Source organism: Botrytis sinoallii (assembly GCF_014898435.1).
Source record: "Botrytis sinoallii strain Bc 23 chromosome Unknown BSIN_014, whole genome shotgun sequence".
In the NCBI taxonomy this organism is placed as follows: domain Eukaryota; kingdom Fungi; phylum Ascomycota; class Leotiomycetes; order Helotiales; family Sclerotiniaceae; genus Botrytis; species Botrytis sinoallii.
In genome coordinates this window covers 138,451-163,801 of record NW_024066041.1, presented here as the reverse complement: position 1 = coordinate 163,801, position 25,351 = coordinate 138,451, and the positions used below count along the sequence as shown (strand labels likewise).

General features: G+C 42.8%; 11 protein-coding genes across 11 annotated transcripts; 5 read left to right on the top strand and 6 right to left on the bottom strand.

Moving 5' to 3' along the window:
- Positions 1-1,036: 1,036 nt before the first annotated feature.
- EAF02_007857 (uncharacterized protein) lies at positions 1,037-3,125 on the bottom strand (the record flags this gene model as incomplete). The annotated part of the gene is made up of 2 exons (XM_038903905.1): positions 1,037-2,347; positions 2,395-3,125. The coding sequence occupies 2 exons, from the start codon at positions 3,123-3,125 to the stop codon at positions 1,114-1,116; spliced, it is 1,965 nt and encodes a 654-aa protein (XP_038756186.1). The 3' UTR covers positions 1,037-1,113.
- A 992-nt stretch (positions 3,126-4,117) lies between these two features.
- On the bottom strand, positions 4,118-4,792 carry EAF02_007856 (uncharacterized protein; the record flags this gene model as incomplete). Its single annotated transcript, XM_038903904.1, has 1 exon — positions 4,118-4,792. The coding sequence occupies one exon, from the start codon at positions 4,790-4,792 to the stop codon at positions 4,118-4,120; it is 675 nt and encodes a 224-aa protein (XP_038756185.1).
- A 195-nt stretch (positions 4,793-4,987) lies between these two features.
- Positions 4,988-5,543, bottom strand: EAF02_007855 (uncharacterized protein; the record flags this gene model as incomplete). Its single annotated transcript, XM_038903903.1, has 2 exons — positions 4,988-5,413; positions 5,478-5,543. 2 exons carry the CDS (start codon positions 5,541-5,543, stop codon positions 4,988-4,990), a joined length of 492 nt encoding a protein of 163 aa, XP_038756184.1.
- Positions 5,544-8,327: 2,784 nt separating this feature from the next.
- EAF02_007854 (uncharacterized protein) lies at positions 8,328-10,812 on the bottom strand (the record flags this gene model as incomplete). Its single annotated transcript, XM_038903902.1, has 6 exons — positions 8,328-9,007; positions 9,059-9,171; positions 9,228-9,492; positions 9,544-9,616; positions 9,680-10,489; positions 10,543-10,812. The coding sequence occupies 6 exons, from the start codon at positions 10,810-10,812 to the stop codon at positions 8,328-8,330; spliced, it is 2,211 nt and encodes a 736-aa protein (XP_038756183.1).
- Positions 10,813-11,395: 583 nt separating this feature from the next.
- Positions 11,396-12,339, top strand: EAF02_007853 (uncharacterized protein; the record flags this gene model as incomplete). Its single annotated transcript, XM_038903901.1, has 2 exons — positions 11,396-11,590; positions 11,665-12,339. The coding sequence occupies 2 exons, from the start codon at positions 11,396-11,398 to the stop codon at positions 12,337-12,339; spliced, it is 870 nt and encodes a 289-aa protein (XP_038756182.1).
- Positions 12,340-12,861: 522 nt separating this feature from the next.
- EAF02_007852 (uncharacterized protein) lies at positions 12,862-14,838 on the top strand (the record flags this gene model as incomplete). The annotated part of the gene is made up of 1 exon (XM_038903900.1): positions 12,862-14,838. The coding sequence occupies one exon, from the start codon at positions 12,862-12,864 to the stop codon at positions 14,836-14,838; it is 1,977 nt and encodes a 658-aa protein (XP_038756181.1).
- A 164-nt stretch (positions 14,839-15,002) lies between these two features.
- Positions 15,003-16,602, bottom strand: EAF02_007851 (uncharacterized protein). Its single transcript, XM_038903899.1, has 4 exons — positions 16,382-16,602; positions 16,005-16,274; positions 15,648-15,904; positions 15,003-15,595 (listed from the first exon to the last, which is right to left on the bottom strand). The coding sequence occupies exons 1-4, from the start codon at positions 16,382-16,384 to the stop codon at positions 15,586-15,588; spliced, it is 540 nt and encodes a 179-aa protein (XP_038756180.1). The 5' UTR covers positions 16,385-16,602; the 3' UTR covers positions 15,003-15,585.
- A 402-nt stretch (positions 16,603-17,004) lies between these two features.
- EAF02_007850 (uncharacterized protein) lies at positions 17,005-17,682 on the top strand (the record flags this gene model as incomplete). The annotated part of the gene is made up of 4 exons (XM_038903898.1): positions 17,005-17,084; positions 17,140-17,311; positions 17,495-17,584; positions 17,638-17,682. The coding sequence occupies 4 exons, from the start codon at positions 17,005-17,007 to the stop codon at positions 17,680-17,682; spliced, it is 387 nt and encodes a 128-aa protein (XP_038756179.1).
- A 146-nt stretch (positions 17,683-17,828) lies between these two features.
- Positions 17,829-18,650, bottom strand: EAF02_007849 (uncharacterized protein). Its single transcript, XM_038903897.1, has 4 exons — positions 18,592-18,650; positions 18,353-18,437; positions 18,015-18,248; positions 17,829-17,963 (listed from the first exon to the last, which is right to left on the bottom strand). The coding sequence occupies exons 1-4, from the start codon at positions 18,604-18,606 to the stop codon at positions 17,893-17,895; spliced, it is 405 nt and encodes a 134-aa protein (XP_038756178.1). The 5' UTR covers positions 18,607-18,650; the 3' UTR covers positions 17,829-17,892.
- Positions 18,651-18,833: 183 nt separating this feature from the next.
- On the top strand, positions 18,834-21,817 carry EAF02_007848 (uncharacterized protein; the record flags this gene model as incomplete). The annotated part of the gene is made up of 3 exons (XM_038903896.1): positions 18,834-19,439; positions 19,496-19,859; positions 19,908-21,817. The coding sequence occupies exons 1-3, from the start codon at positions 19,344-19,346 to the stop codon at positions 21,815-21,817; spliced, it is 2,370 nt and encodes a 789-aa protein (XP_038756177.1). The 5' UTR covers positions 18,834-19,343.
- Positions 21,818-23,021: 1,204 nt separating this feature from the next.
- On the top strand, positions 23,022-23,801 carry EAF02_007847 (uncharacterized protein; the record flags this gene model as incomplete). The annotated part of the gene is made up of 1 exon (XM_038903895.1): positions 23,022-23,801. One exon carries the CDS (start codon positions 23,022-23,024, stop codon positions 23,799-23,801), a length of 780 nt encoding a protein of 259 aa, XP_038756176.1.
- Between the last annotated feature and the right edge of the window lie 1,550 nt (positions 23,802-25,351).

The window sequence follows — 25,351 nt, the reverse complement described above, 5'->3', positions numbered from 1 at the left end:
GAAAGGGAAGCAAGGGCTGTAAGATGTACTGGGTTAGGATCCATATATTTCCATGTGAAGGGGTTGTCTTATGGTATGGCACATGGTTCCGGCTGCTGAGGTTATGGGCCGGATTGGCGTTTTGGGAATGGGGATGTGTTCGCTTTTTTTAATAGAAGAGGGTGAATGTGATGGGAGGGGAAAATTGGGAGGTCTGGGGAATGGGATGATTGGAGATGATGAGGAAGGGAGAAGAAATTAGGAGTGGAATGTCAAAGTATGGATGGATCGATACTTGGTGAGAGGAAATGGGAGAGTAAGGAGGATGGAGGTGAAATGGGATCGGATGAGAGGGGTCGCAATGAAGAGAATGGAATGGTGTTGAGTTGAATTAATATCGGAGCAGAGTGGGGAAAGGAAGAAGAGAAAGGAGATAGGCGATATAAATACCAATGAAGATTCATACATGTGATCTTTTATTTGGAATGTTGATTAGTTGTGATTGTGATTGTGATTATGATTGTGACTTGTATTCATTAATTGATTGATTGTACTTTGGATTTCTTGGAAAGGGGGCCGAGAATCGATATGGAAATGGGAGGATAGATGTATATTATTTACATGTAGATTTATGTATATCTATCTATCTAGATAGGTATCGATCATAATAATAGTATATAATCTCATTTTTATAGATAGATTGCTTATAAGATCACTTTTTATGGGATTCATTTTTATCTATTTATTTATAAAGCGTATGTTTAGTATTTATTATATTTTAGGTTTACTTGTATATACTTATTTATTTATTTATAGATTTATATACTTACTTATATACTCAGTCATATACTCACGTCTCGCTATAGTCTGTAGACTGTAGACTATAGATACTTTTTCAGGAAATGCAGAGATTGGATTGAATTGGATTGGATTGCAGGGAGTAAGTAAGTAAGATTACATTACATACATAACATCACATCACATGACATGGATGTATACCTAGGTATGCATTCAAATTCCATATTCTCCCACCGCCACCGCCACATCTCCAATCTACATCTCCAATCTCCAATCTCCAATCTCCAATCTCCAATCTCCAATTCCCTCTTCTAAATCCTCTCTCTCTCCATCTCTCTACCTCTTCCCCTTCTTCTTCTTCCCCTTTGCGCCTCCACCCCCACCACTACCCGTTACAATCTTGCTCCCGGGCGCCTCAACACCCTCTAACGCATCTTCTCTCACCACGCCGCCCTGCGTCGCATCCAAGGCCTTCTTCTTTCCCTTTTTGCCTTTCGGTCTGTAGGAGCTGCGATCCTTGAGCGGTAACCACCTCTCCGGATCCATTTTCTTGCCCTCCTCGAAATCTTTGGGTAATTTCGATTTGCGCGTTCCTATCGTCTTTTGCTTCTTCGCCGGGTCTTCGTTTTCTTTTTCTTTTTCCTTGTCGTCTAGAGCGCGTTTCTTGGATGATTCGGTGGATGTGGTTTTGGAGGTCCAGGTTGGGATGCCCGAGGATTCGAGATCTTCGGCATTGATGCCGGAGATGAGTTTGGGGATGGGGGTGAGCGTGTCGATGTCCGAGGAGATTTTGGAGAAATCGGAAGATGCGTATGAAGCGACGCAACCGGCGATTGCGACGCGGTCTGTGGGATCTTGAGAGCGGAGGGAAGAGAAGATATCGCCTGCCGCTTTGGCATCTTCGGGGTTGGAAGATTCGAGGAGGGAGATACCTGCGGCGTGGAAGAGGGATGGGGAAGGTTTGGATTTCTGTCGCCAGTATGAAGCGGCTTTTTCGAGCTCGGGTCTTATAGGGGTTCTGCGACCGGTGGATCGATAGAGAGAGATGAGAAGGGCTACTAATCCTGGTGCAAATCGTACATCTTGGTCTGAGGGATTGGTAGAATCTTCTAAACGCTTAAAGAATGCTTCCAGGAGGGCAATTGCAGGGGCAGGATTTTCCGTCGATACGTAGAGTTGGACAATGGTAAGGATCAATCCAACGTCATTTGGTCGCTTCTCAAGAAGTGACAAAGTTTGCTTTAAAGCGGCTTTTCCGGTTTTGTCTTCGGCATGAGCTGCAGCGTTGAGAACCGAAAGGCCGTTGATTGATGGTGAGATAGTTGGTGATGAAGAAGCCAAGATCTTTTTTAATGTAGATTTCGCTACGCCTCCGTATTTTAACGCCTGTAACTCAACTGTGTAATGATTTCGTTCCAGAATGTTCGCTTGATGCTCAAAATGCTTCTCTCGATGCGATAAGTTGGGTACTGAGTCGAAAACTCGTTTCAAAAGGTACGGGTTATCAATTTCGGTCGATGTAGCTAATACATTATTTTGGGCGATTATTTTGGTTTGAGGTTCTGGTACACTGTAGGGGTCAGCTTCAAGCTCAGTAAACATGTTTGGCATGCGTACTCAGCGAGATTGATCATCTTGGTCAATGACTTGGCCTCTCCAGTTTTACCCAATTTGGTCAGCACATATGCCTGTTGTACCATAATGGGCAAGACTTCTGCTCTCTTTTCATCATCACTCAATTCGTCCAGAGCCTCACACAGATCCCTTGCCCGCTTTAACAGGAAATTTCCCTTGTTATAATCTCCCTTTGCGATATGCCCGCATGCAACATTATACGCTGTCTCGAATGCCTCGAAATCGTCGTTTTTGCTCTTCAATTCACTTTTCTCACCCTGCCACGCTAATTGCACATCCACAGCTAGTCCGTTGATCCTCAGATCCATTAATTCATCTCCAGCTCCCACACTTTCTGCGAGATGTTTGTAAAGTTCCTCCGCATCCGCAAATCTCTCGGCACGATATGCGACTTGCGCAGCAACATGTTTCAAACCCCTACTATTACCTCCTTCACAAACTTTCGCTGCATCTTCCAGTTTGCCTGTCTTATACAGAGCATAAGCGCGCTCCAAAATACATTGAGAAGCCAGTTTATCTCCACCATCATCGAGCGCTTTTAGTGCATCGTCGTATCGGTCGAGTTTAAGGAGGGCGACGGCGCGGGTATGTAAGGCATTGGAGTCGAACTTAGAACTCTTGAATACGTCATTTGTAGCTTTGAGTATTTCATTATGGTCCGTAATTGAGGAATCGCGAAGGAGTGCGCTGAGGGTTGCGGTATGGCTGGCCATTTTTTGTGTTAAAGTTGTTGAATGTAAGGCAATACTGTAGCCATGCAGTACGGAGATGGTGTCAACAGCTTGGGGTAGTGGGGTGCAAGGAGGGAGGTGGACTTAAAAAATAACCGACATCGATCGCCTGTTAGTGTGGCAGAATTTCACCGCTTTGTTAATCTAACCTTACTGCACGCGACACACAACCATATTCGACACGCAATTCTCTAGAGTACAGATAACAATACCCAGGAACCTTTCGATATTCTAAGTCGGATTGGACCATCAAGTGAGCTCGTAGGCTCTGCCTTATCATAGAAGCGTCGTTGAATATAAGTTACCATCATATAATGGTACCATCAGATGCCTTAAGTGTCACAAGCTTCAGATCCTCAGAAACACTTTTTAATTTCCCAGCTCAGGCTTAACCATCAGTAGCTATTGGTGTTAAACCTAGTTAGATTGATTGTTGTGTTATTTCTATTTCAAGTGCGGTTCATGTCGCAATAGTGTGTTTGGTATAGCAGCCTATTCAGAATGTTCAGGCAAAGCTTTGCAATCAAAATGTTCTACTAAATGAACTGAATGCCCAGAGGGTCGCGTCTTTCCGATGGGTTAGGAGATTCTAATCAAATCAAAGACTGTAATCGTTTGGTGATTCTACTGAGTTGAAACATTAGATTCAGCAGGTAGACCCAAATGAACTGGGAGATTAAAATTGCATGAAGCATTCAAACGAGTTGAAAGATTCAAATCGACTGGAATATAGAAATGAATTTAATTATCACAATAAAAATAAGTAAATCTGAATTCAAAGTCCATGAAGAGTTTTGTGTAGAAAACTCCAAGAGATTGCCGAGTCTGTCTAATTGAAGGCTCTTGTTCTTTTCGGCTCTAAGGGAGCATACGGTTGTGATTTCTTATGTGTTTTTACTTTGCTGCTGCAAGTTTTAATAAACAAGGGCCAAAATGTTTCACTTTACGATCATTCCGTCAAAACTTCATGGGTGCTACTGGCTCTTCATTAGACTGGTTAGTGTTTGCATTCCTAAAAGGCTTAGGTGGGCGCTGCATGATAATTTGGGCAGCGGCAGCTTGCTTTTCGTCGCGACTATTTGGCAGTCATGAAATGATCGAGAGTCCAGAGAAATTTGAGGAGAAGCTGGAGGAGCATGATCGAGATGATTAATCTCAACCCTCTGCGCTGGGCCATATATGTTACAGTGTTCTTTGGGCATTTTGGGTGGCGGTAGTTCTGCGACTACATGCTTTCGGTCAATGTCTTTTCCCTTACACTGTTGGGTGATCCGTCCTTGGTACGACAACCAAAGTCTGTCATCTGATAGTATACCAGTACATTTGCCAGCTTTGATTCCGTTGGAGGAACCCATCGCCATAGGAATTTCTCGCTTAGCAACCTCTTCCAAGGCGACATCCAGTTGTTCAACAGCTTTTCGCAATAGTGTGTCATAGGAAAAGACAAATTCCGTCTTCGGTATCGCCAAGAAGCGTCGCGCTTCTCTTACCAACGTTGAGTTGTCCCACTCAGTGTCGCCGATGAGTGCCCATTTCCCTGAATTATGGCAAGGAACAACCAATTCAACACGAAATTCAGGAATTGCGTACTTTCCGCCTTTTGTGATATTATTGGCCTCATGTAATTCACACACTTCAGTGTAAAACATCCCGTACTCAAGTTCTGGCTTTAGTTTCCCCTGTGCGTCAAGAGTCACAACGACGGAAAGTTTGAGAATTATAGTGAATAGTTTTTAGTTATGGATCTCCTCATCGCCGGTCTTGATTCGTGATGATATCACGGGCGCAACAATACGTCAGCTCCTTCTCGCATCTTGAAATTTAAATCGAGCGTCTTGGCATGATCAAAGACTTTGCCACCAAGCAATGATGTCAAGTTGTGCCAATGACCTTTGGGAAGTCTCGCCATGGTCGAATGCTTTGTGAGAAGCCTCGGACCAAGTAGCAAAATCTCCTGGAATAAATACGCTGAGGTGGCGCACTAGATTGGTGACATCCCCAACATCGTTCTTTACGTACGCGGTAAGGCAGTTCTTACTAGCCTTGTTTTGAGCATCTTCAAATATACTCATGAGATCTCCGTACGTGAACGGAACTTTTAGGAAGCTAATAGGGGTCGGACTCGCGATGGATTCGTTGACCACTGATGAGGATCTACTTGCGGTATCGGAGTGGGAGACCGGTCTTTCGTGACTATCGGTGAGAACAATGGTACGCAAGTGCGCTACATAAATGGGTGAGCACACAAGTGCTCCGCTCAAAATCTGTCTCTGTATAAAAGCTGTCTTTGTCTAAGCAGCCAGTATCATAATTATGAATGCATTCTGCATGTACATTGAGTTGAGAGCTTTCACGATGCATGAATGAGCACAAAGTTTCTATAACACGATGAGTATTCATGGTGTATATGTTAAAATTTCCGAATCACTGTGAAACAACCCTCGAGAAATCCAGCTTCCGCCCAAGAGGAACAATCCTGCCCTGTTGATCAAGTCTTAATCTTATCACTTGCATTATGCAAGATTTATGAGTCTACTACGCCACTGATGACTTGCATACTTTTTTAATCTTTTAATCTGTGCTAACCTTCCTAGAAATCAAGATTTTAATGTGTAGCCGGGACTGAAAGACACAGAATCCTCATTAAATCATGTATGGATTTTAAATCAATCTGTAGTGTCGCACGCCACATCCGTGAAACGACACTTCCATCCGATACTACAACTGCAATGATGCTGTCATGCATATCTCAAGACCTTTGCTTAAGTCTATTTGATATTTGAAATGATATTATGGAAAGATTCTATCAGAAATCCGAATTAATGCTTATGTAGAACTTTCTCCTCACTATATTCCATAGATCATCAGCTGTATAGATCGATTCAATCAAGTTTCCCGCCATTTACATTTGGGCTTAAATATTCTACTTCATTTCCTTTCAAAATCCAGTTATCACACGTTTGTCCAGCACCAAATTGCTAATTCCCAATCATTCTACGACCATGTTTTTAAATACCAAGATTTCAACCATGGGCATTGTGGCTCGTCCAATAATTTCATTGAGCTGCTAAACAGATATCTTTTCAAGCAGACATTTAGCAACGAGGAGCTCGCAAAAACTACTATGGTAGACTCGAACATTACTGCATCATGTACACACTCTGTGTTGGTTTACATAAAGCGACTTTAAATCGAATGTATTGTCTGGGTATATCTTCGCAGTCTTGACAGCAGCCTCGTGTCAAACAATGAGACCTAAGATTTCTTGGGATGTTATAGCCCACCAAACACCAGCAGTGATTATATGGCTGTGGATAATATATATACTTCTCTTCAACCTCTGCAACCAACTTGACACTTAGAATTCTATCGACGAAAATTGGAGGCCACTTCTATCAGAAAGACTGATCTTTCCAGAAGGTAGGATTTTGCTGTTTGCATGTTCTTCCACAACAATTCTTCGCAGTGCATACACGGCGGGCGTCGATTTAAGCCTCACTTGCATGGTTGCAGGTTTCTGGTACATCTTCTAGGTTGGATATGAAAACCCCATGACTAGGGAGCTTCATGATGGGGCCATGTGAAGTAATAAACGGATGTTCGCATTTTCTTCACTCTCCACAACTGTGGAAGTGAATCAAACTGGTTGCACTACAGAGCTTACGATGATGAAGCCTTGATCTTCTGACGAGAAATAACTTCCAAGGAGTGAAGTTCTACATAGAAAATGGCAAAACTTGGGAGGTTAATGAGAAAGAAGTTGGACCAACCTATCAGGGGAAGAACGGTAATCGCGTCAGACGTGATCTTGGGGAAAATTTGATCTTAGCTAAAGATAATGACCTAGCTGAGTATTGTCCAGAAGGAACAAACGCACTGTGAGAACCCTAAGCACAGATGGTTAGTTCAGAGGAACAGACGCATGATAATAATGAAGAGCAATTGTAATCAATAGCGCAATTAAGACGATTGAGATCATTAGAGGGAAGTAAAGAGAGGAGAGAGAAGTGGTCTAGATCCCGAGTAGGATTTTTTTTTTTTTAAAAAAAAGGATCATGATCGGAAGATTAATAGAAGAGATAAGAATACGCTTCCAATGTATTAATCTCAATCACAGAGAACCAAGTTAGAAGTCAACAATATCTCCCACCCCGTGTATTCCAAAACTATACATAAGAGAATAGAATTCATTCTTGCGTTGTCACTTTCACATAACATATAACATTAGATAATCCAATCGATCCACAAGCTTTTCAGTAAATCCCAGAGATAAACCTCTCATACATCACAGCTCCAAAGACTCTCCTAACAATATTACAGATCCACAAGTTCAGAATCTGTATACCTATTTCTAACAATCAAGTAATTAACGATCAGAATACGCGATAAATGACTAACTAATCTTTGCACCCTTCGTATTCACATTCTAAACAATAAAACCCGTATTTCCTTCCAAATTTATCCAAAGCTAGCAAGGGTTCTTGATTCTAAGTTCAATTAGCTCGCTTTTCACAGCTCGACCAGGCAGTATTCAACAGAACTTTCATTTCAATCCACGACATCTAATAAAAAAATCCAGTAATTCAACAAATCAAACCAATTCAAACAATCTTAAAGTTTTCCGCAAGCCCAACCCATAATAAACTTAACTTAAATGATTAATCCTTGCTAACTTTGTATACTTTTTTTTTTTTTTACAAAAGAATACTTTATACAGTACTAGTATATCGAATATACATGAGTCATGACCCTGACTCTTCGGCTGATGGAGTGGATATTCGCTAATTAAGGGGTATTGATGAATAAACGTTACAGGTTGGAAATGCTTATCAACGAAACCCATATCGCTTAGGATGAATGTGTTTAATGTTGCTACTTCTGATTGAAGAATACTGGAGCAGAAAGTGTTGCGTGTTTTGCATTCTTTTATTAAGGCTTCTAGTAAGTAGGTATGTAAATCTATTGCGAACGCGATCAGATGGGTTACTTATCCCAGCACCAATACTCCTTTCTGAAGTTTACACGATAGTATATTCCGATCATCACATGAGAATCATCACCGAGAAAACAATATCAACAAAAAATTCCGCAACCAATAAAAATATATTCATGAATCATAAACTGTTCTCCGTCCCTAGACACAGTAATATCCCCCATCAAACCCCCCAAATATCATCCTCTCATCTAAACCGCCTCATCAGCTGCCACACTCTCATAAGCACCACCATCATCCCCACCCCTCCTCATCTCCATTCTCGAAGGCGTCTCATACATTTTCGTATAATTAACCACCTGACCTCCCAACATCGCCGCACCGTTTTCTCTCTTCCCAAAAAGTGGCGCTGGATCACACCAGAAATCTTTACAGTTTCCGATGCAACCGCGGGAGAAGGGATTTTGAGGTGCCCGGCGTCTGTTTTTACTTCCTTCGTAACCATGGAAAGCGGTTTCAACGAATGTGTCCACACCGAGGATTTTCTTCCACTGTGCGAAACAGCCGGCTTTGTGAGCGTGGTGATGACCGTGGCCACCTGGTGCATGGGTTGGTGGTAAAGCGGGATCGGGACCAAGTCCAGCGTTTCCGACTTGACCCCCTGATCTTGATGTAGCGCCAGTGGTGAGAGCATTGGTAATGGCTTGGGAAGTTTTGCCTCCGGCGTGTGTACCGCGCATATTTTCCCAAGTGGTCATAGCTCTCGAGATCTGAATCAATTGGACGAATAGTAACATAGTAACCCATGTCAGTTGCAAGATTGCCCATAATACCAACACTAAAGTGTAAGAATCCGAATTAACAATTCCACATAGTGTAGGAGAGAGAAAGTTGCACTCCTGCTCGCCCTTTCCAAGGAAGCCTTCAAAGTCTTAATCTCGATTAGTATTGATTCTAGGAAAAAGATTAAATTGACACTTACATCCGATAGCAACTCTAACTAAGAAGATAATTCCGAGTTCCAAGCACACGAGATAGAGGAAGAAATGTCTATGGTTATTGACACCGACACAGTTGTTAATCCAAGGACAATGACTAGGCCATCATGTTAGTAATCCTTTTCAAGAAAAAGGTGTATAAAATGAGCTTACTGGTCATGCTTCGCTACGCATCTGTTGCATCTCCTGCAATGTTTGCTTCTCAGAGGTTGGCGAACCATGCAATGAACACAGAAATTTTGCTCGTCAAACTTCCACATACTCAATAATTCATCAATTACAGCCTTTTGCTGGGTTAAACCGCCCAGCTTTGGAACATGACCTGGCTCGTAGACCATTGAACAAAAGTAGAAATACCCAGTAAGACTGTAAAAGGCAAAAAACAACAGGTTGGAAAGAGGATAAGTGCCATAGGTAGCTAACGTTGTCAGTATAGATTCTCATAACAAAAGGGATTCTCGGTACAAACCTGGTAACAAAGTTGTCATCCATCTAACGCCAACCCAAAATAATGTAGCGGCAAAGATTCCTGCAAGCCAAGGCTAAAATTACATAATCATTAGTGTTGCTCTTGAAAGTCATGTAGAAAGTCTTTTTAGACATACCGTTTTATGTAAATGCTTCATATCTGAAGGCGCATACTCCAATACCTGCTGGGCCAACCATTGTAATGAATACCCAAAGAACAACGCCATAGGCACACCAATAAATATTACCATTTGACTACTGATCATGATCATCGTCCAAAGAATTAGAAATGGCCATAAAAAGAAGAACTTGTTCATGAATGCGCGTTTATCCTTTAACAGCCATGATGACATGGGAAAGCTGATAAGAACCGGCTTGGCATCCTCGTCGTAGCCACACTCTGTAAGAGCTTTGTGCCAAATTCTTTCCGTCTTCATTTCCTGGGCTGTGATAGCTGGGGTTTTGCCAGTCGAGGTTTCGGCAAATCTATCCGCTCCGTATTCAATTAACTTTTGTATGCATCCCTGAGATCCCTTTACCAAAGCCCAATGTAGTGCGGTGAATCCAGTTTCATCCGTGGCATGAACATCAGCACCCCATCTCAAGAACAAATCTACGCAACTCGGTAATCCCTTGTACGCCGCCCACATTAAACAAGTATGTCGCTGGCTATCAAGCACGTCGACATTAATGTTTTGATGTAGAAGAAGAACGAGCAGGAATATATTCCCCTCAAATGTAGCCAGGTGGAGAATGTTGTATCCTTGGACATCCGTGATCAGAGGATCAGCGCCATTTTCCAGTAATAGGTGAACGATATAATAATGGCATCTTTGAGCAGCCCACATTGCCGGTGTAGCTACAGACTCTCCTCCTTTCTTATTCACATCCGCACCGGCTTTCAAGAGAAATTGGCACATGGCATACTGATTGTTAATAGCCGCCCACTGTATGAATGCATTAGTAAGGGAAATCTTGCACAATGGGAATCGAGTCGCACATGTAAAGGTGTTATGCCCTCGCCGTCACTATAGGTAGCATCAAATGTGCCATCATCGAATAGCTTTTCTACCGCTTGGATGTCTCCTATCCGAGCAAGCTGCATTATATCCGCTGCGGGCTGTTCTGGAGGTGTCATTTCCCCAAGCTCTACATGATTATCATCACTGAGAGTTGGCGCCACGACATTTGACTTTCCACTTGGCATTATTGGAGCATTTTTCTTCGAAGAATCCGTTCCACAGGAGGGTTTCGAGTCTCCGAGGGCCATCTCGGGACCAAGGAAACTGGATTGAGAGTGTTCGAGGTGTCGAGGGGATGAAATCGATTACGGTATGTAGGATGTCAATCGTGAACGTTATGACAACGTATACATAAGAATACAGTAAAGCAAAGAAGTCAATAATAAAAGAGAAACACAGTGAGGACGGAGTTTTATCATTGAGAGAGCTGACTAGTTGTATTCTCCGTGGCTTTCGATTGAAATTATATTCCTGCTTACATGGACTGGCATAGAGTGCATACAAGGCTGAGCATCCGTTGGTACTTTATTTTAGGATCTGGCTTGCCTTGTTGCGGAAGCGGTGACAGGGGTAAAGTCAATTTTCTATAGCACAGCTCAGCATGTGGAACCCCCTAAATGACATGCACATACGACGTATCCGTCACCATAAAATAATTTCCATAGCCTTGTGAAAGAACAACACCACCACAAGACAAGGAAAAGGCCACTTGCGATATCACGCCATCATTAACGTGGAGACTTTCTCTTATATGTACCTTGAGTCTGCGGCACTGGGTGAAAGTCGTTGATCCTCAAGTTTTTGGACAAGAACGTTCTTTTCCAATTGGCCATGTCTTCTTCACAGGATTGGATTCATACTCTTATGAACCCCTCGCCTTTGGGCTTGATCATTACAATTATCCTGGTCCTTTCGATACCGATATTCCTCCACTCTGTAGTCTTTCGCGCAACTGGTTTCACATCTTTGCCCTCTATTGTGTTAATTGGACCAAGCGGCGCAGGCAAAACGGCACTTCTTACTCTTGTAAGTAATTCAACAGAAGAGGCGTTTGTCGCATGAGGTGAGTAATCACCACAAACACTAATCATCGATTGTAGTTCGAACGAGAGAACAAGCCTGCAACTACTCATACTTCTCAAACAATTTCATCTGCCGAATGTTCTCTACCGGTTGATACAGTAGCTGCCTCGAACAAATATCGTTCAGTTAATGATCCTACCAATCAAGTTCACAAGAAATTCCTCCTGATTGATACTCCTGGGCATGGAAAACTGCGACACCATGCATTCGAACAGCTCTCAACTTCTCAAAATCTTCGAGGTGTAATATATCAAGTCGATGCTACTACATTGGGAGCTGGAGATGAAGGTCTAAGAGAGGCTGCCGATTATCTACACGATCTACTTCTCCTCATGCAAAAGCTCATGGATGGAAAAACTACCATAAAGGCACCTCGAGAACTACCAATACTCATTGCTGCCAATAAGATGGATCTATTCACTGCTCTTCCAGCCGCATTAGTCAAAAGTAGTCTGGAAAGAGAAATCACCAAAGTTAGAGTCTCGCGGTCGAAAGGTCTACTTGATTCGGGAATGTCTACAGAGGAGGACGAAGATAAAGATGAATGGCTTGGAGAGATGGGTTCTACCGACTTCAAGTTTTCGCAAATGGAGGAGTTCAACATTTCTGTTGAAGTAGCTGGTGGTAATGTAATTGGATCTGATGGTGGATCAGTTGATGCTTGGTGGAGGTGGGTAGCCAACAGATTATAAGCGAATGAAGCTTTTTCCGCAATCCACATTCTAGGATTCATCTGATACCCCTCATGAACCTTATCTTCACGAGTTCTTTCATGTGAATAGCTCATCACTTCAATTGGGATGATAAACTTTTATTTTACAAGTATTTTAATGTTATTCTAATGAATTTAAGATGTCTCGACTGCTTTGTTTTGAGGGGCTTAGCTAAGCTCTAGCTGTTATGGTCACATTACATGATTCACCATTGAAGCTAGCAGTTCGCATTCTTTGTAACGTCATTACGCTGTACAATAAAATCTAATTGAATCAATTCATCTCATATATATCCGCAATGGAAAGACTTTCTTCTTCAATACACTTTCTCTCATTCACTGTATTCATTTTCACCCTAAAAGACAACTTAATGAATGGTTGTTCTGGCCATTCACTTAATGGTCGTACTTGAGAACCACTGTCAAACTATAAATTGACAAGACTGGCTCGAATTTACAAAACACACTCAAAGCTTTTGATCAACCACAATACAAAAAAAAAATGTCCTCAAAAATCCAATTTCCTCCAGCCTATGTATTCAAGTTTCTTCTTGGCAATAAGGAAATCAGAGAACTAGAAGATGGATTGGATGGGTTTGGTGCGTTGCGATATACAATTCAAGAAGCCGAAGTGGGACTCACGAGAATTCCTACGAAGGCAAGAGTGGAATTTGAGTTGAGGAAATTGAAATTCATGACGGTTGACGTCACGAATATTGGAGGAGCGATAGCAAACTCAGGGAAAGTGGATGTCGAAGTGAAGGAGGAGATGGCGAGGAAGAGGAAAGCTGAGTGTGGAAAGAAAGAGCGAAGGAGTGTTTTGAATGATAACGGGAATGAGATTATCGAGCTTAGTTCTGATGAAGACGAAACTGAATCCGAGGAAGAGGAGGAGGAGAAAGGGGGAATCGCTAGGAAAAAGTTGAAGTCAGCTGATGGGACAAGTTCTCCTGCTCCTATTGGAAGCGATTATGGTCAACATATTGTCAAAGTTCAAGACATCAGCAAATTTTCAAATTACGTCAATGTGCAGAATACTTTCAAGGTTTTGAAGATCGATTGGTATTTCGATTCAATCAAAGAAGGAATGTTACTTCCCATAGACAAATACCTAATATACGAAGGACGACGAGTAACGGAGCCACCGAAATCTCTCCCTTCAGATCTCCTTACTCGCGCAGCAGCCGATTCAGGAGGCTCTTCTAATCACAAATACAGTACCCATTATCGACAGCAACAATCAATCAAACCACTTACCCGGCCCACCCTCCTCACAGAATCCACCTCCGAACATGACGACCCATCACATTTCCCCCCATTACCAGAATATCTCAAAACAATCTACTCTTGCGAAAGACCCACCCCCTTAACCTCTCCCAACGATCCCTTCATCAACCAACTCAAAACCATCAAGCTAAAGCGTCTCCTAGACGACGACCCCATCGGTGTTCGCGCCTATAGCACTTCTATCGCCTCCATAGCAGCTTACCCATACCCCCTCCACTCACCCAACGAAATTGTTCGTCTCCCGGGATGCGACCAAAAAATCGCCAATCTCCTCCACCAATTCCTGAACACAGGAACCACAGACGAAGTTCTCGAATTCGAAAGAAATCCCCGCATGCAAGTCTTAAAAACCTTCTACAACATCTGGGGCGTAGCCGACATCACCGCGCGCGAATTCCACGATCAAAGAAACTGGAAAGATCTCGACGATGTCGTGGTCGAAGGCTGGAACGATCTCAAACCGGTCCAAAAAGTCGGAGTCAAATACTACGAGGAACTTAATTCTACGATTCCCCGCTCCGAAGTTGAAGCCATCGGTTCCATCATTCTTTCGGAGGCGCGGAGAATAGATCCTGGCTATCAGATGGTTATCGTAGGGGGATTCCGGAGAGGAAAACTGGAAAGCGGAGATGTGGATATCATGCTCACGCATCCGGATGAGAGTCGCACGTTAGGATTCCTCCCGGAACTAACATGGAGATTGGAGGAACAGGGATGGATTACGAATATTCTGCTGGAATCGATGAAGAATAGCGAGCGCGGCCAACGGGCTGTAGATCTGGGTTGGAAGAAAGATCAAGCGCGAAAAAAGGGGTTTGATAGTTTGGATAAGGCGTTGGTGGTTTGGCAGGATATCAATTTTCAGGCTGAGGAAGAAAAAGAGGGGGGAGAGAGCAAGAAACGCAAAAATCCAAATCCGCATCGCAGAGTGGATATTATTATTACGCCGTGGAAGACGGCCGGGACGGCGATTATTGGGTGGTCGGGGGGAACGACCTTTCAGAGGGATTTGAGAAAGTATTGTAAGAAGAAGAAGAATTGGAGATTTGATAGTAGTGGGATTCGGGAGCGGGGGACAGGGGAATGGATTGATTTGGAAAGGGGGGTGCAGGTGGAGGGGTTAGTAAACGGCGATACAGAGAGGGTGGGATGGAAAATGGTGATATGGAAGGGAGGATGGAAAAAGATATGATTGAAGTATTGAGGAAGAAGGAAATGGCCGTTTTCAAAGGTATAGGCTTAGAATGGAGAGAGCCATGGGAAAGATGTACAGGGTAGGAAAGGGAATATTCGAGGATTAATTTGTGATAACAATTGAAGGTTACAGATATTTTAATATTATCATCGTCTAAATAAAATCATGTTCCAGCAATTGAGAAAATGAACCAAACTTGCATCTCTAACACTATGAATGATTCAGCACAGGGAGAACTAGATACATCATCGGTTACGAAAATGACGCAATCAAGCGCATCACCCCCTTTTCTATAGCTGCGAACCTTTTACATGTATATGGTTCCATATCTATAGCTATCTATTTATACCATGGAAAGGCAAGTGACGAAGAATTACAAGCGCTAATCGAAACAAGTAACACATTGAAATGGCATTTTTTTATACCTAATTAAGTATGAACCCTGATTTGAAATATTTAATGTACTGTGAAACATGAAAGCGGTTTGGTTGCGGGTGTCTGAATTAGATTGTGGAATTGTCAGAAAGCGTTTGGGTCCACTGGTCATTAAATTTTGATTGAAGTGTTGAGGGCGCCATAGAATATTCGATATTTTCATTCGTTGATCCAAGATTGGAAAATGGGAAATGCTAGCGCAAGTGGTATTTCTGATTGGTCTCAGTTTGCCTAGCTAAACAAAAACTCCTGTGAATCATTTAGAGTTTTAACGTTCTTTCCGTCTCTCTCAGTAATTTCGAAGTCATATTACGCAAGTCTAACAAAGATTAGTCGGCAAAAAACGTGGAAGATGACAATTTATAACCAACCTTTCAATTAAATGCAAGCCAGAAGCAGTTTCAACCACATGACTAACTTCACCTGGCTTTAAAGCGAAAGCTGCTTCCTCAAACTCTTTCTGCATATCTCCCCGTCCAAAGAAACCAAGATCCCCCATCTTACGGGCAGAGCTGCAGTCGGATTCGCTAACGGCAAGGTCACCCAATGATGTTGTTCCAGAACGGATATGAGCTTCATGTTGAAGAATAATGCTCATCGCCTCTTCCTTTGTGCGTGTGATTTCGGCCTATTATTTCATTAGTCATATTTACTTGCGCACAATGAAGCATTGAAGCTTCTCGATCGTTCATTGTTGATTTCGAATTTGGGTCATGGAGAAAACGAACCTCGCGCCAACTGCTCGGCCTTCTGCTGCCCTTGTGCTTCACCAGTAAATGACTGGCTCTGATCTTTCCTGATTGATCTTCCTGGCCATTGGCATTATCTCCAATCTCCGAGGCGCTGTAATGCTCGGCCATATATGCCTTCAGCTTTTCGGTATCAGTGTTTGCTGGAGGCTCCCAGCTTGATATCGTTTGCGCTTCGTTGAAATAGTAGGGAATGTTCTTAGATTTTGAAGTGCGAACTTCCCATCCTGCTGGTAGACCTGCGTCCGTCTATACAATGAGGTTAGTAAAGCTCGAATGGTATTTACGTTACAAATCCAAAAAGTTCAGCCATTAAAGATATAGTGAACATTGAAAGTGCAAAGGGAAAACGTTACCATTGTGTAACTGGTTTTTTATAGTTGAATGTGCTACAAATGATTCGAATTTGTGATGAATTGATTGATGAGTCTTTTGATATAGATTTTTGTGACTGTCCTCTTGTTATTTATTTTTGATTGTATTTTTCCAAAGGAAGAGAGAGGCGTGAAAGGAGATGATGCATTTAACTGGAAGGTACTTGTATCTTGGTCACAGGGCGAGCCCAATTAAGTTTAGTGGCAGGCGGGGTTTCCCTTCTTCAGTAACCACCAAGCAACTCACAACCAGAGCATTGATGAGACCAACCAAGCCAATCGTGCCAGCTTATTAAGGTGACAAGGACTTTCATTCACAAGGATTACAAAAGAGTTCTAGTCCAGCCAAAAGTATCCACATCGAAATCCACTCGAGCCATAATCTATCATTCATCGACATTTCTCAGCAACGCGACACAACGAGAGAATCTCAATATTATACAACATCAAAGAAGAATATTATTATTCTTCCTTCTTCTACGATCAAAACATCGACTTTAACTGGCTATAGGTGCTGAATAACGACATTCATCCACGAGCATCGTGACGATTTATCTATTGCGACAGATTCAATCCTAGAACACATCTTTCAAAGAAATATCATCATGGCATCTCCATCATCCAGTTCTGGCGAAGAGCCCAAGAAGAATGAGGAACAAATCACTTTCAGATTCTGTAGCGAATGGTAAGTTCCCATCGCCCCCTCAAAGGTTTTCTCGCATGTGCTAACGATCAGCTAGTTCAAATATGTTGTATCCAAAAGAGGACCCCGATACCCACCGCCTACAATTCGCATGCCGTACTTGCCAATATTCAGAGGAGGCTGTCTCCTCTTGTGTCTTCAGAAATATTCTTAACAATGCTGTCGGTGAGACTGCAGGTGTCACTCAGGATGTTGGATCTGATCCTACTGTGGGTTTACCTTTATGTCTTTTATGCGGCCATCTGGTCATTTGTGAGGGAAGGGTGGCAAACAGGCTGGGTGTGGAGAAGCTTTGAGGGGAGAAGAGTTTATGGACGGACTTTTGCGGAAGTTCTGGTGGCTGTTGTGGTCTCTTTGAAACCTCCGCTGACATCAATTTTCTTTGGTTCTAGCTTCCACGATCCAACAAGACTTGCCCTGCTTGCAGAAACGAGGATGCTGTGTTTTTCCAGTCTCAACAGAGATCTGCGGAAACGGGAATGGTAAGCTATCGAATTTGCGAATATTTTCAGGCCTTGCTAACGGGCGATCCTAGAAACTCTTCTACGTATGCTGCGGGTGCGGTCATATTTTCCAATGATACCCCGGGTTTCGATTTTTAGAGAAGGCGTTGTTCTTTGGGGAAACGGGCATATGGAGTCTATCACATGGATTGGGGATACATAAAAATACATTATCAAATTTCTACGGCATGTCAATATGGGGGAGAATATAATTTTTCATTGTCCAAAATTCCTTTAAAACGCCGGATTTGCTATGCTACATCAATCTTTTTTTTATGCAGTGATATCTACAGATGCATAGGTGCTAGTGATAGAATTTTTGACCACTTCATCTTTCTTAATTCTGTGCCAACCACACCTGTAAAATGTTAACAAAGAAAACATATTGAGGATAGTCGAGACTACTAACCGTTTAATCTTGTTCCAATGGGTTCTCCAGCTTTGTTGATTAAAACGCAAGCATTATCATCGAACTTGACGACACTTCCATCTGGTCTCTGTAACTTTTTGACCGTCCTAACCACAACTGCGTGTCTAATATCTCCTCTTCTGACCTTGTTCGCTGCGGATGTAGAAACACTTGCACCGGGACCGGACTCTGAGAAATTACGTTGCTTTTGTACGACGACGATAATGCGATCTCCTAATTTGCATTCTTAGAATTGGAATCGACGAGACGAGGCTGTGGGGGGCGTTGTGGAGGGAGGGGGACATGGTAGGAGGGGTGATGTAGAGAGGGGTCCGAACCAATTTTTGCATGTCTCTTCATTTTTAAGACCTTGGCGCATTCTACCACGGCGGCGCCAGAATTGTCGATGCAATTAAGCATCGTCTATATGGTGATAGTTAGCACGATAGAAAGTGATGCGCGCAAAAGCAGATAAATCAATAAAAGCATTTTATGTATGCGCCGGGCACAACAGAAGGAAAGTTATCGAGTATATATCAATGAGGGTATTTCACGCAGCAGAACAAACAGGTCATACCTTTAGTTGAATCATCTTATGGACAATACGTGGTGGAGGGGTTCACTTTCGTATTGCTGGAGATTCTCTATATATCTCCTCTCTCTGCATTGTATGGTTATCTCACTATGGTCATCGTCAAATTATTAGGACACTAGTCTATTTTTGGTATAGGCGATGTTTACCCACGCCTCAATATTCCAAGTTCTATTTCCAGCCTCTTTTATCTATTGTCCTATCTTGTTGAGAATGGCTAATAGGGGTGAAAAAATATACTCCATCTTCTGTTGAAGGTCATCATGTATCTTAAGGAAACAATTATTCACTCCTTTCCTGCTTACTTACTTTCGTCCCTCTTTTTCTTCCCGTTTGAAGCATTTCAGCGTTCTCGTTCTTCAATTCTCAATTCCGCATAACGTAACTTTCGGAGTTCAGCACATAAGTATTTGCTTCTCTTTTATTTCAGTAGGCCAGGGAAAATAGCCAGCGAGGACGTCCATTTGGAAGAAGTGAATGTGTTAGGATCACAAAAATCAGCTCGGACACGTTTTTCGTAGGCGACGAGCCACTTGAATCATTCATTCGGTCTGATATTCCAATTTATTGCGAGCTGTACATCCATACACTCACTTGGATATACAATTTGTTTCAATCCTTTCTGCATCTTTCCTGCAACACTATCCACTTCTAATTTTTCGGCATCACGACTGGCTTTCTTTGTAGCCTATAACTTCTGTACAATCGCATACTTACACATCACTTGAACCGTCACAATGCCTCCAAAATCAAACACGACGAAGAAGGAACGACTTACTCTGGCTCAATTATGGTCATACGATGATATATTGACAGATGCGCTTGTTGACCAGGTAAGTCTTTTTATATCATAGTCTCAATTATAACTTCTCCTAATATCAGCCGACAGGTTTACTATTGGACCAATATTCGCAAAAATCGCATCGCATACCATTCATCTCGTGGAATTAGAGAGGAAGATGTGACCAAAATTCTCCAAAATTCAGTCATCATTGAGAAAAACACTGCAAAAGCAGAGGCAGAACTCTTAGCTCTTCCAGGTCTCAAGAAATTTCAACAAAGTCTCAATTCGGAAAAAGAAAAGGAGGACTTTAGGCGTCATCTTAAAAAGTACATCAACATTTATCTACCTGATTGTCCATTCGAAGTTTCGAGCACGAATCGTTATACTGTTGTTACACATGAAGCGGCAGTTGTTGCGCGGAGGGAAATTAGAAAAGGAGAGGTAGTCAAATATCTTTCCGGAATTCCAAGTAGTTATGACACCTGAGGAAGAGAACACATTAATCTTCTGCGCGAAGAGACTTTAGGCATTGTTATGTCAAGTCGTAACAAATCTGCATCACTATTTCTCGGACCAGCCCGATTCGCAAATCACGATTGTGGCGCAAATGCTCGTTTGATGACGAGCGGAACTGCCGGAATGGAGATTATTGCAATTAGGGATATTGAGATTGGGGAGGAAATTACGGTCACCTACGGCGAGAGTTATTTCGGCGAGGATAATTGCGAATGTCTATGTAAGACTTGTGAGGATAACCGCGAAAATGGATGGGCCCAAGATGATGATAATAATGAGTCTATTCCCAAATTATCAATTGAACAGGAACCATCACCCCCAGAGGTACCAGGTTATAGCCTTCGACGTAGACGACGACTCACTTCTACGGTATCTGAATCGCGTTCCGAATCGATGACACCTGACATTAATTTACGACCACAAGTACGAAAAATGCCACCAAAGTCGGGTAGATCGGCTTCGTCAGCTCAGAATGGACGCTCTCCTGCTCTGGGCTCTCCACCTTCAGCCTCAAATCGGCCTGTATCTAAAGTAGACCAAGTTGATGAAGACAACCTACTATCACCAACAGGATCATCGAAGCGAAGAAGAATGCCTAGCGAGGAAGATTGTTCACCAAGTACTCCGAAAAGAAGACGACCATCTCAAAAGATTGCGCGTTCTCCATTAGGAGTTCTACATGGAGTGAACGGAAGCGAAATGCCTAGCTCCCCGGAATCGGATATACTACAACAAAACCTTCTGGTCGAATGGGACCAACCGGTAACTCCAGGTATGCCTTCACCAATAATAGATCCTGGAAGATCTCGGCCATTGAGATCAAGCACACTTAAGCGAAAGAGAGACTCTGAGGAACCAACAGTTTCGCCATCCGACACGACAAAGCGATTGAAGAGCCAGTTTTCTGTAAAAGTTGAAGAGTTCACACCTACATCATTTTATGGAAACAATGGCCATGTCACCTTACCAAGTTCTGCTTCAGAATCCAGGAGAGCAAGTTTCACATCCTCTCCTTCAGGGGAGGAAAAAGGGGAAACAGATGCAACATCGGTCGATGAAGAAGAGACGATCGTGGTACTAAATGAGAAACCTATTTCTGTCGATTCTAAACCTAAGCGACAGGGTTACGTGAAAAGGGGAAATCATGGTGGTCGAAGAAGAGGGCCGTTATGGGAGAAGGAAAAGCGAGAAAGGGCGGGCCAAACAAAAGTCATCACACCATCAGAAATTCAGAATGCAAAGAAGGCGCCATCAGAAGCTGTTCTCGTCAGTCCAAATACCAGCAAGTCACACCCAGCTTTACAGGATGATGCAGATTCGTCCGCCCTTTCCGATCTTGGATCCGACATGGAAATAGACGACTCAACAATGACAATCTCGAAGAAACTTCCGCAGCCCAAAATTCGACGACGCCGCAAAGGAGTAGTTGTACCATCAACTAATGATAAGGATCATGCGCCAAATGTACGAATTCCTGGTGACTACGTATTGACCCATGCACTTCTCGCTGAGCCAGCATCAGCATGGATCAATTGCAAGATCTGTGAAGAACCTTTTGTTCAGAAAGATGCATATTTTACTAGATCATCTTGTCCAAGATGCGAACGCCATAGTAAGCTGTATGGATACATGTGGCCAAAAACGGATAAAGAGGGCAAACATGATGAGGAAGAAAGAGTTCTAGATCATCGTACTGTTCATCGTTTTATCAAATCCTCGGAAGAAAAAGACATCAGGAGGAAGAGTGGACGCGGGAGTACTGGGAGTAGAGAAGTAACGAAAGAAGCTAGTGTAACTCCAGCGGCATCTGTTAAGATTAATGGGGTAAAGAAATCATCCAAGACAGGTGGTCTATTGAGAGTGTATGGGAGGAAGAGTGAACGAACTAGGAGAGATAGATTCACTTTGTAATATATTTGAGGGAAGGATAGAAAGAAAAGGTTTATGATATGATAGACGACGATGGGAAATAGGGACGGTCGTGAGGTTTGGCACGCACATCCTTTTCTTGTGTTTTATATTGAAGTTAAAGATTTGGGGTATGGGCTACTATAACTACTGCGGATGGTGGTTGTAGCATGGTGTCTGGCGATTGGGATTTGGTTTGTCAACGGAAATTACTTACGGAATATCAACGGACAATGAGGAATGGCTTGTATTATACCGTTTGGTGGAGCGATGAAATTAGTGTACTATAGAGGAGAGAAGGATTCATATATTTTCTAGAATATTGTGTTGCATTGCTGCGTGCTGGATACATGGGAATGAATGCAGTTTTTGATATCCTGTTTGTGTCATCTTTTTCTCTCTCGTTCAAAGTACTTGATACTGTTCCATTCACATCCTATATTTTCCATACTCTACAAACCTCGATCTTGTACCAGATGGCACAAAAGCAAAGTCGTGCTTCACCCATCTAATCTTTTCCTCGTCACCTCGTGTGTTAGATTGGGCATCGGGCAGGTTTATCTGGGAAACTTGAGTATTTTGATGGATATCTATTTTTCTGTATACTGTTGGACAGGATAAATGCCCTGCAAAATGTCGATGGAGATTTTGGAATTGTTTTTATAGTTGGAGATATCCTCATTTCGAGATAACAATTGCAGAACGAGCACGTAACATATATTTTGGTACCCCAATACCCGGAGGGTTTATCGGACTACTACCCTGCTATGTGTCAATGGTGCAGAGGACATACGCCCTATCGGCTTGGATTCAGCTGGTATTGTGTTGCAAGGACAACTAGCATTGCGATACATGTACTTCTGGACTTGGACACACATGCATAAGTTATTTTAAAAACAACGCATAAAATCCATTGAAATTCCACCATGTTATAGTATCAAGTCTTCAATCAATCAAAATGTCTTCTGTCCATTTTAATACCACGCTCGAAGAGCTCTATGGGCTCGACAAACAAGATCCCCGCGAAATCTACCTCTTTTACATGATTCCAACAGCCACACTTCAAATGACACAAGGCATACCCATTTCCAAAAAATATGTCTATCAAGATACTCTATCTCCTAAAAACCTCGAAATCCAAGCGAGAATCTTCACTTAAATAGCTCCGCAACTCTTCGGTTTCATTGCAGGGAACTTAAATATCATCATGTTTGATCTCGATGATCCCGACGGCGGAATCGATCCGCAGCCCCGAATAGATACACAAGATGTATTGAGTTGCATCACAGAGAGTCAGAGACCTATCGTCACTTATGTGCGTAGTGTGGAAGGTATTATCCTTCCTCCCGATGCCCTCCTCGCCGTAGCCAACCCAATTGATTGTCTCGAGCACTTTCCCTCCACAGTCCCTTTTGAGAACCACTATCGAGCGCTTTCGAAACGCGATTTGGTGGTCTCTGGCTTGCCGACTCCGGGATCGATAGTCATTGAAACGCGGTTAAATCCAATGCAAGTGCGGGATCCGCAAATGCGAGTCGAGGAAGTAAATCGTATGCTTGAGGTTATCAAATGCCGATCTACGCCCTTTGTGGTGAAATTGCCGCAAGCGTGTTCGGGACAGGGTGTGTTTCTCGTCAGAAATGAGGAGGAGAGGAGCACTGCACCATCGGTGTTGGAGACGGGTATAGATACTATGCTCCAACAGCTGAGTCCGAGTAATGAACATTTACACCCTAGCAGTTTTATTGTGCAAGAAATGGTGTCTGGATCTGCGGTGGCTATTGCGTTATTCTTGTCTAGAGAGGGGGAGGTGTTGATTACATCTGTGTGCGATCAGTTTGGTGATGCGCAGGGGAATTGGGGTGGGGGTCATATTGATTATGCGGGACAGGAAAGTCGCATTGAAGAGTATAGAGCCATTGCGAAAAAAATAGGAGATTATATACATACGCTTGCGTATATGGTCCGTTGGGTGCGGATATTATGATGGATACGAAGGGAAATCATGTGGTTATTGATTTGAATGCACGGGTCACGGGTTCGCACGCATTGGGGTTCTTGAGGGGACATTTTAATAGAGAGAGAGGGTTTAGCGATGCGGCGATTTTATCTCCGCTATTTTTTAATATGGGGTTGGAGGGGTTCAGAGAAAGGTTTGTGGGGGAGTTGGCGGAGGGGAGGATGGTCGTTCCGGGTTGGTGTCATGGGAGAGGGAAGGTAGTGAATATGGCGACGGTCATTTTGGCGGGGGAGGATCGGGACAGGTTGATGGATTTGGTGGGGAGAGTAAAGCAGCTTCAGATGGTGAGGTCTTGATTGCAGAAACTGTGTTTGGGTGTTGAATTATTGCTTTGCTTGAGGGTAGCAAAAAGTGCTTATCCAGTTACTTGAGTCATTTAGACGATTATAAGTTGTGAGGTGATTATCAAGGGGCATTTCGATGTAGAGAATATTGACTCCCTTGCTCTAATCAACACGTTGTTTCAAACCTATTCACCCTCTCTATCACTTTTCTCGCTATCATTCGATGAGCGATGAACTTGCTGCGAATCATACACTTATAATTTTGTATGAATTCCACCCATCCAATTCCAATCCATCCACCTCAAGTCCACAACATTCTGTTGCAAAAGAAATACACACCAAATCAATCCCACAAAACCATATCAACAAGCCTAGTCCGACCCGCGCCGAACATTTGGGAGTGGGAAAGGACTGTGATTTCTCTAAATCATAACCTCTTAGTGAAGGAGCAGAAATACATATCGAGGACTGAGGATCGCGAAAATATTGGCATAAGAAATCTTTCCAAGGGGCTCGCTAGTACACTTGAAACCGAATAGAAGGATTTCGATAAACAAGATACTGTGTCTAGAATGAATTTACACACTTCTAGCAATTACTTTTTCTCTACAAAAAAAGACAAGATCTCGAGGTTAACACGCCTAACAAGCAATAGAAAATGGTAGTAGAACAAGTCCAAGAACCTAAAAACAACACCCGTACTCCATTTTCCTCCTCGAATCAAACAACTTTGTCATTCGAGAGTTGCAAGTCCGCGCTGTGTGTACAGTCTATTATTCTACTTTGATTGAATGAAGCACGACTTCGCAGCGGACGACATCTGGCGGTATTGGGCAGAGATGATTCTGTTGTGCTGTGTGTACATTTGAAGAACTGGGGGGTTCTAGACGGGTTAAAATGATTGGGTGCAGTAGGTTGGCTGGGTCGTTATCATTCAGATGAGTGTTCAGTCTCTCCTTGAAATGATTAGACGCCAATGAATCCTTCGCAAAGAACTCCTCGTTGAAAATTAAGGAGCCTCCGCCGAAATCCAGATGAGACCTACACTATTATTTACCAAGCTCTTGAAGTATTCGTATATTGTCATGGATTCAATATATAACAACCCAACATCCAAATTCAAATAACCCCTCCCATGCACATACAAATGTCCAATGGTCCAATCAACTGAATTCATCCAAGCTTACATATCTAGCTTACCCAGGTATACATTGCGGCTCAATCAAATCTCAA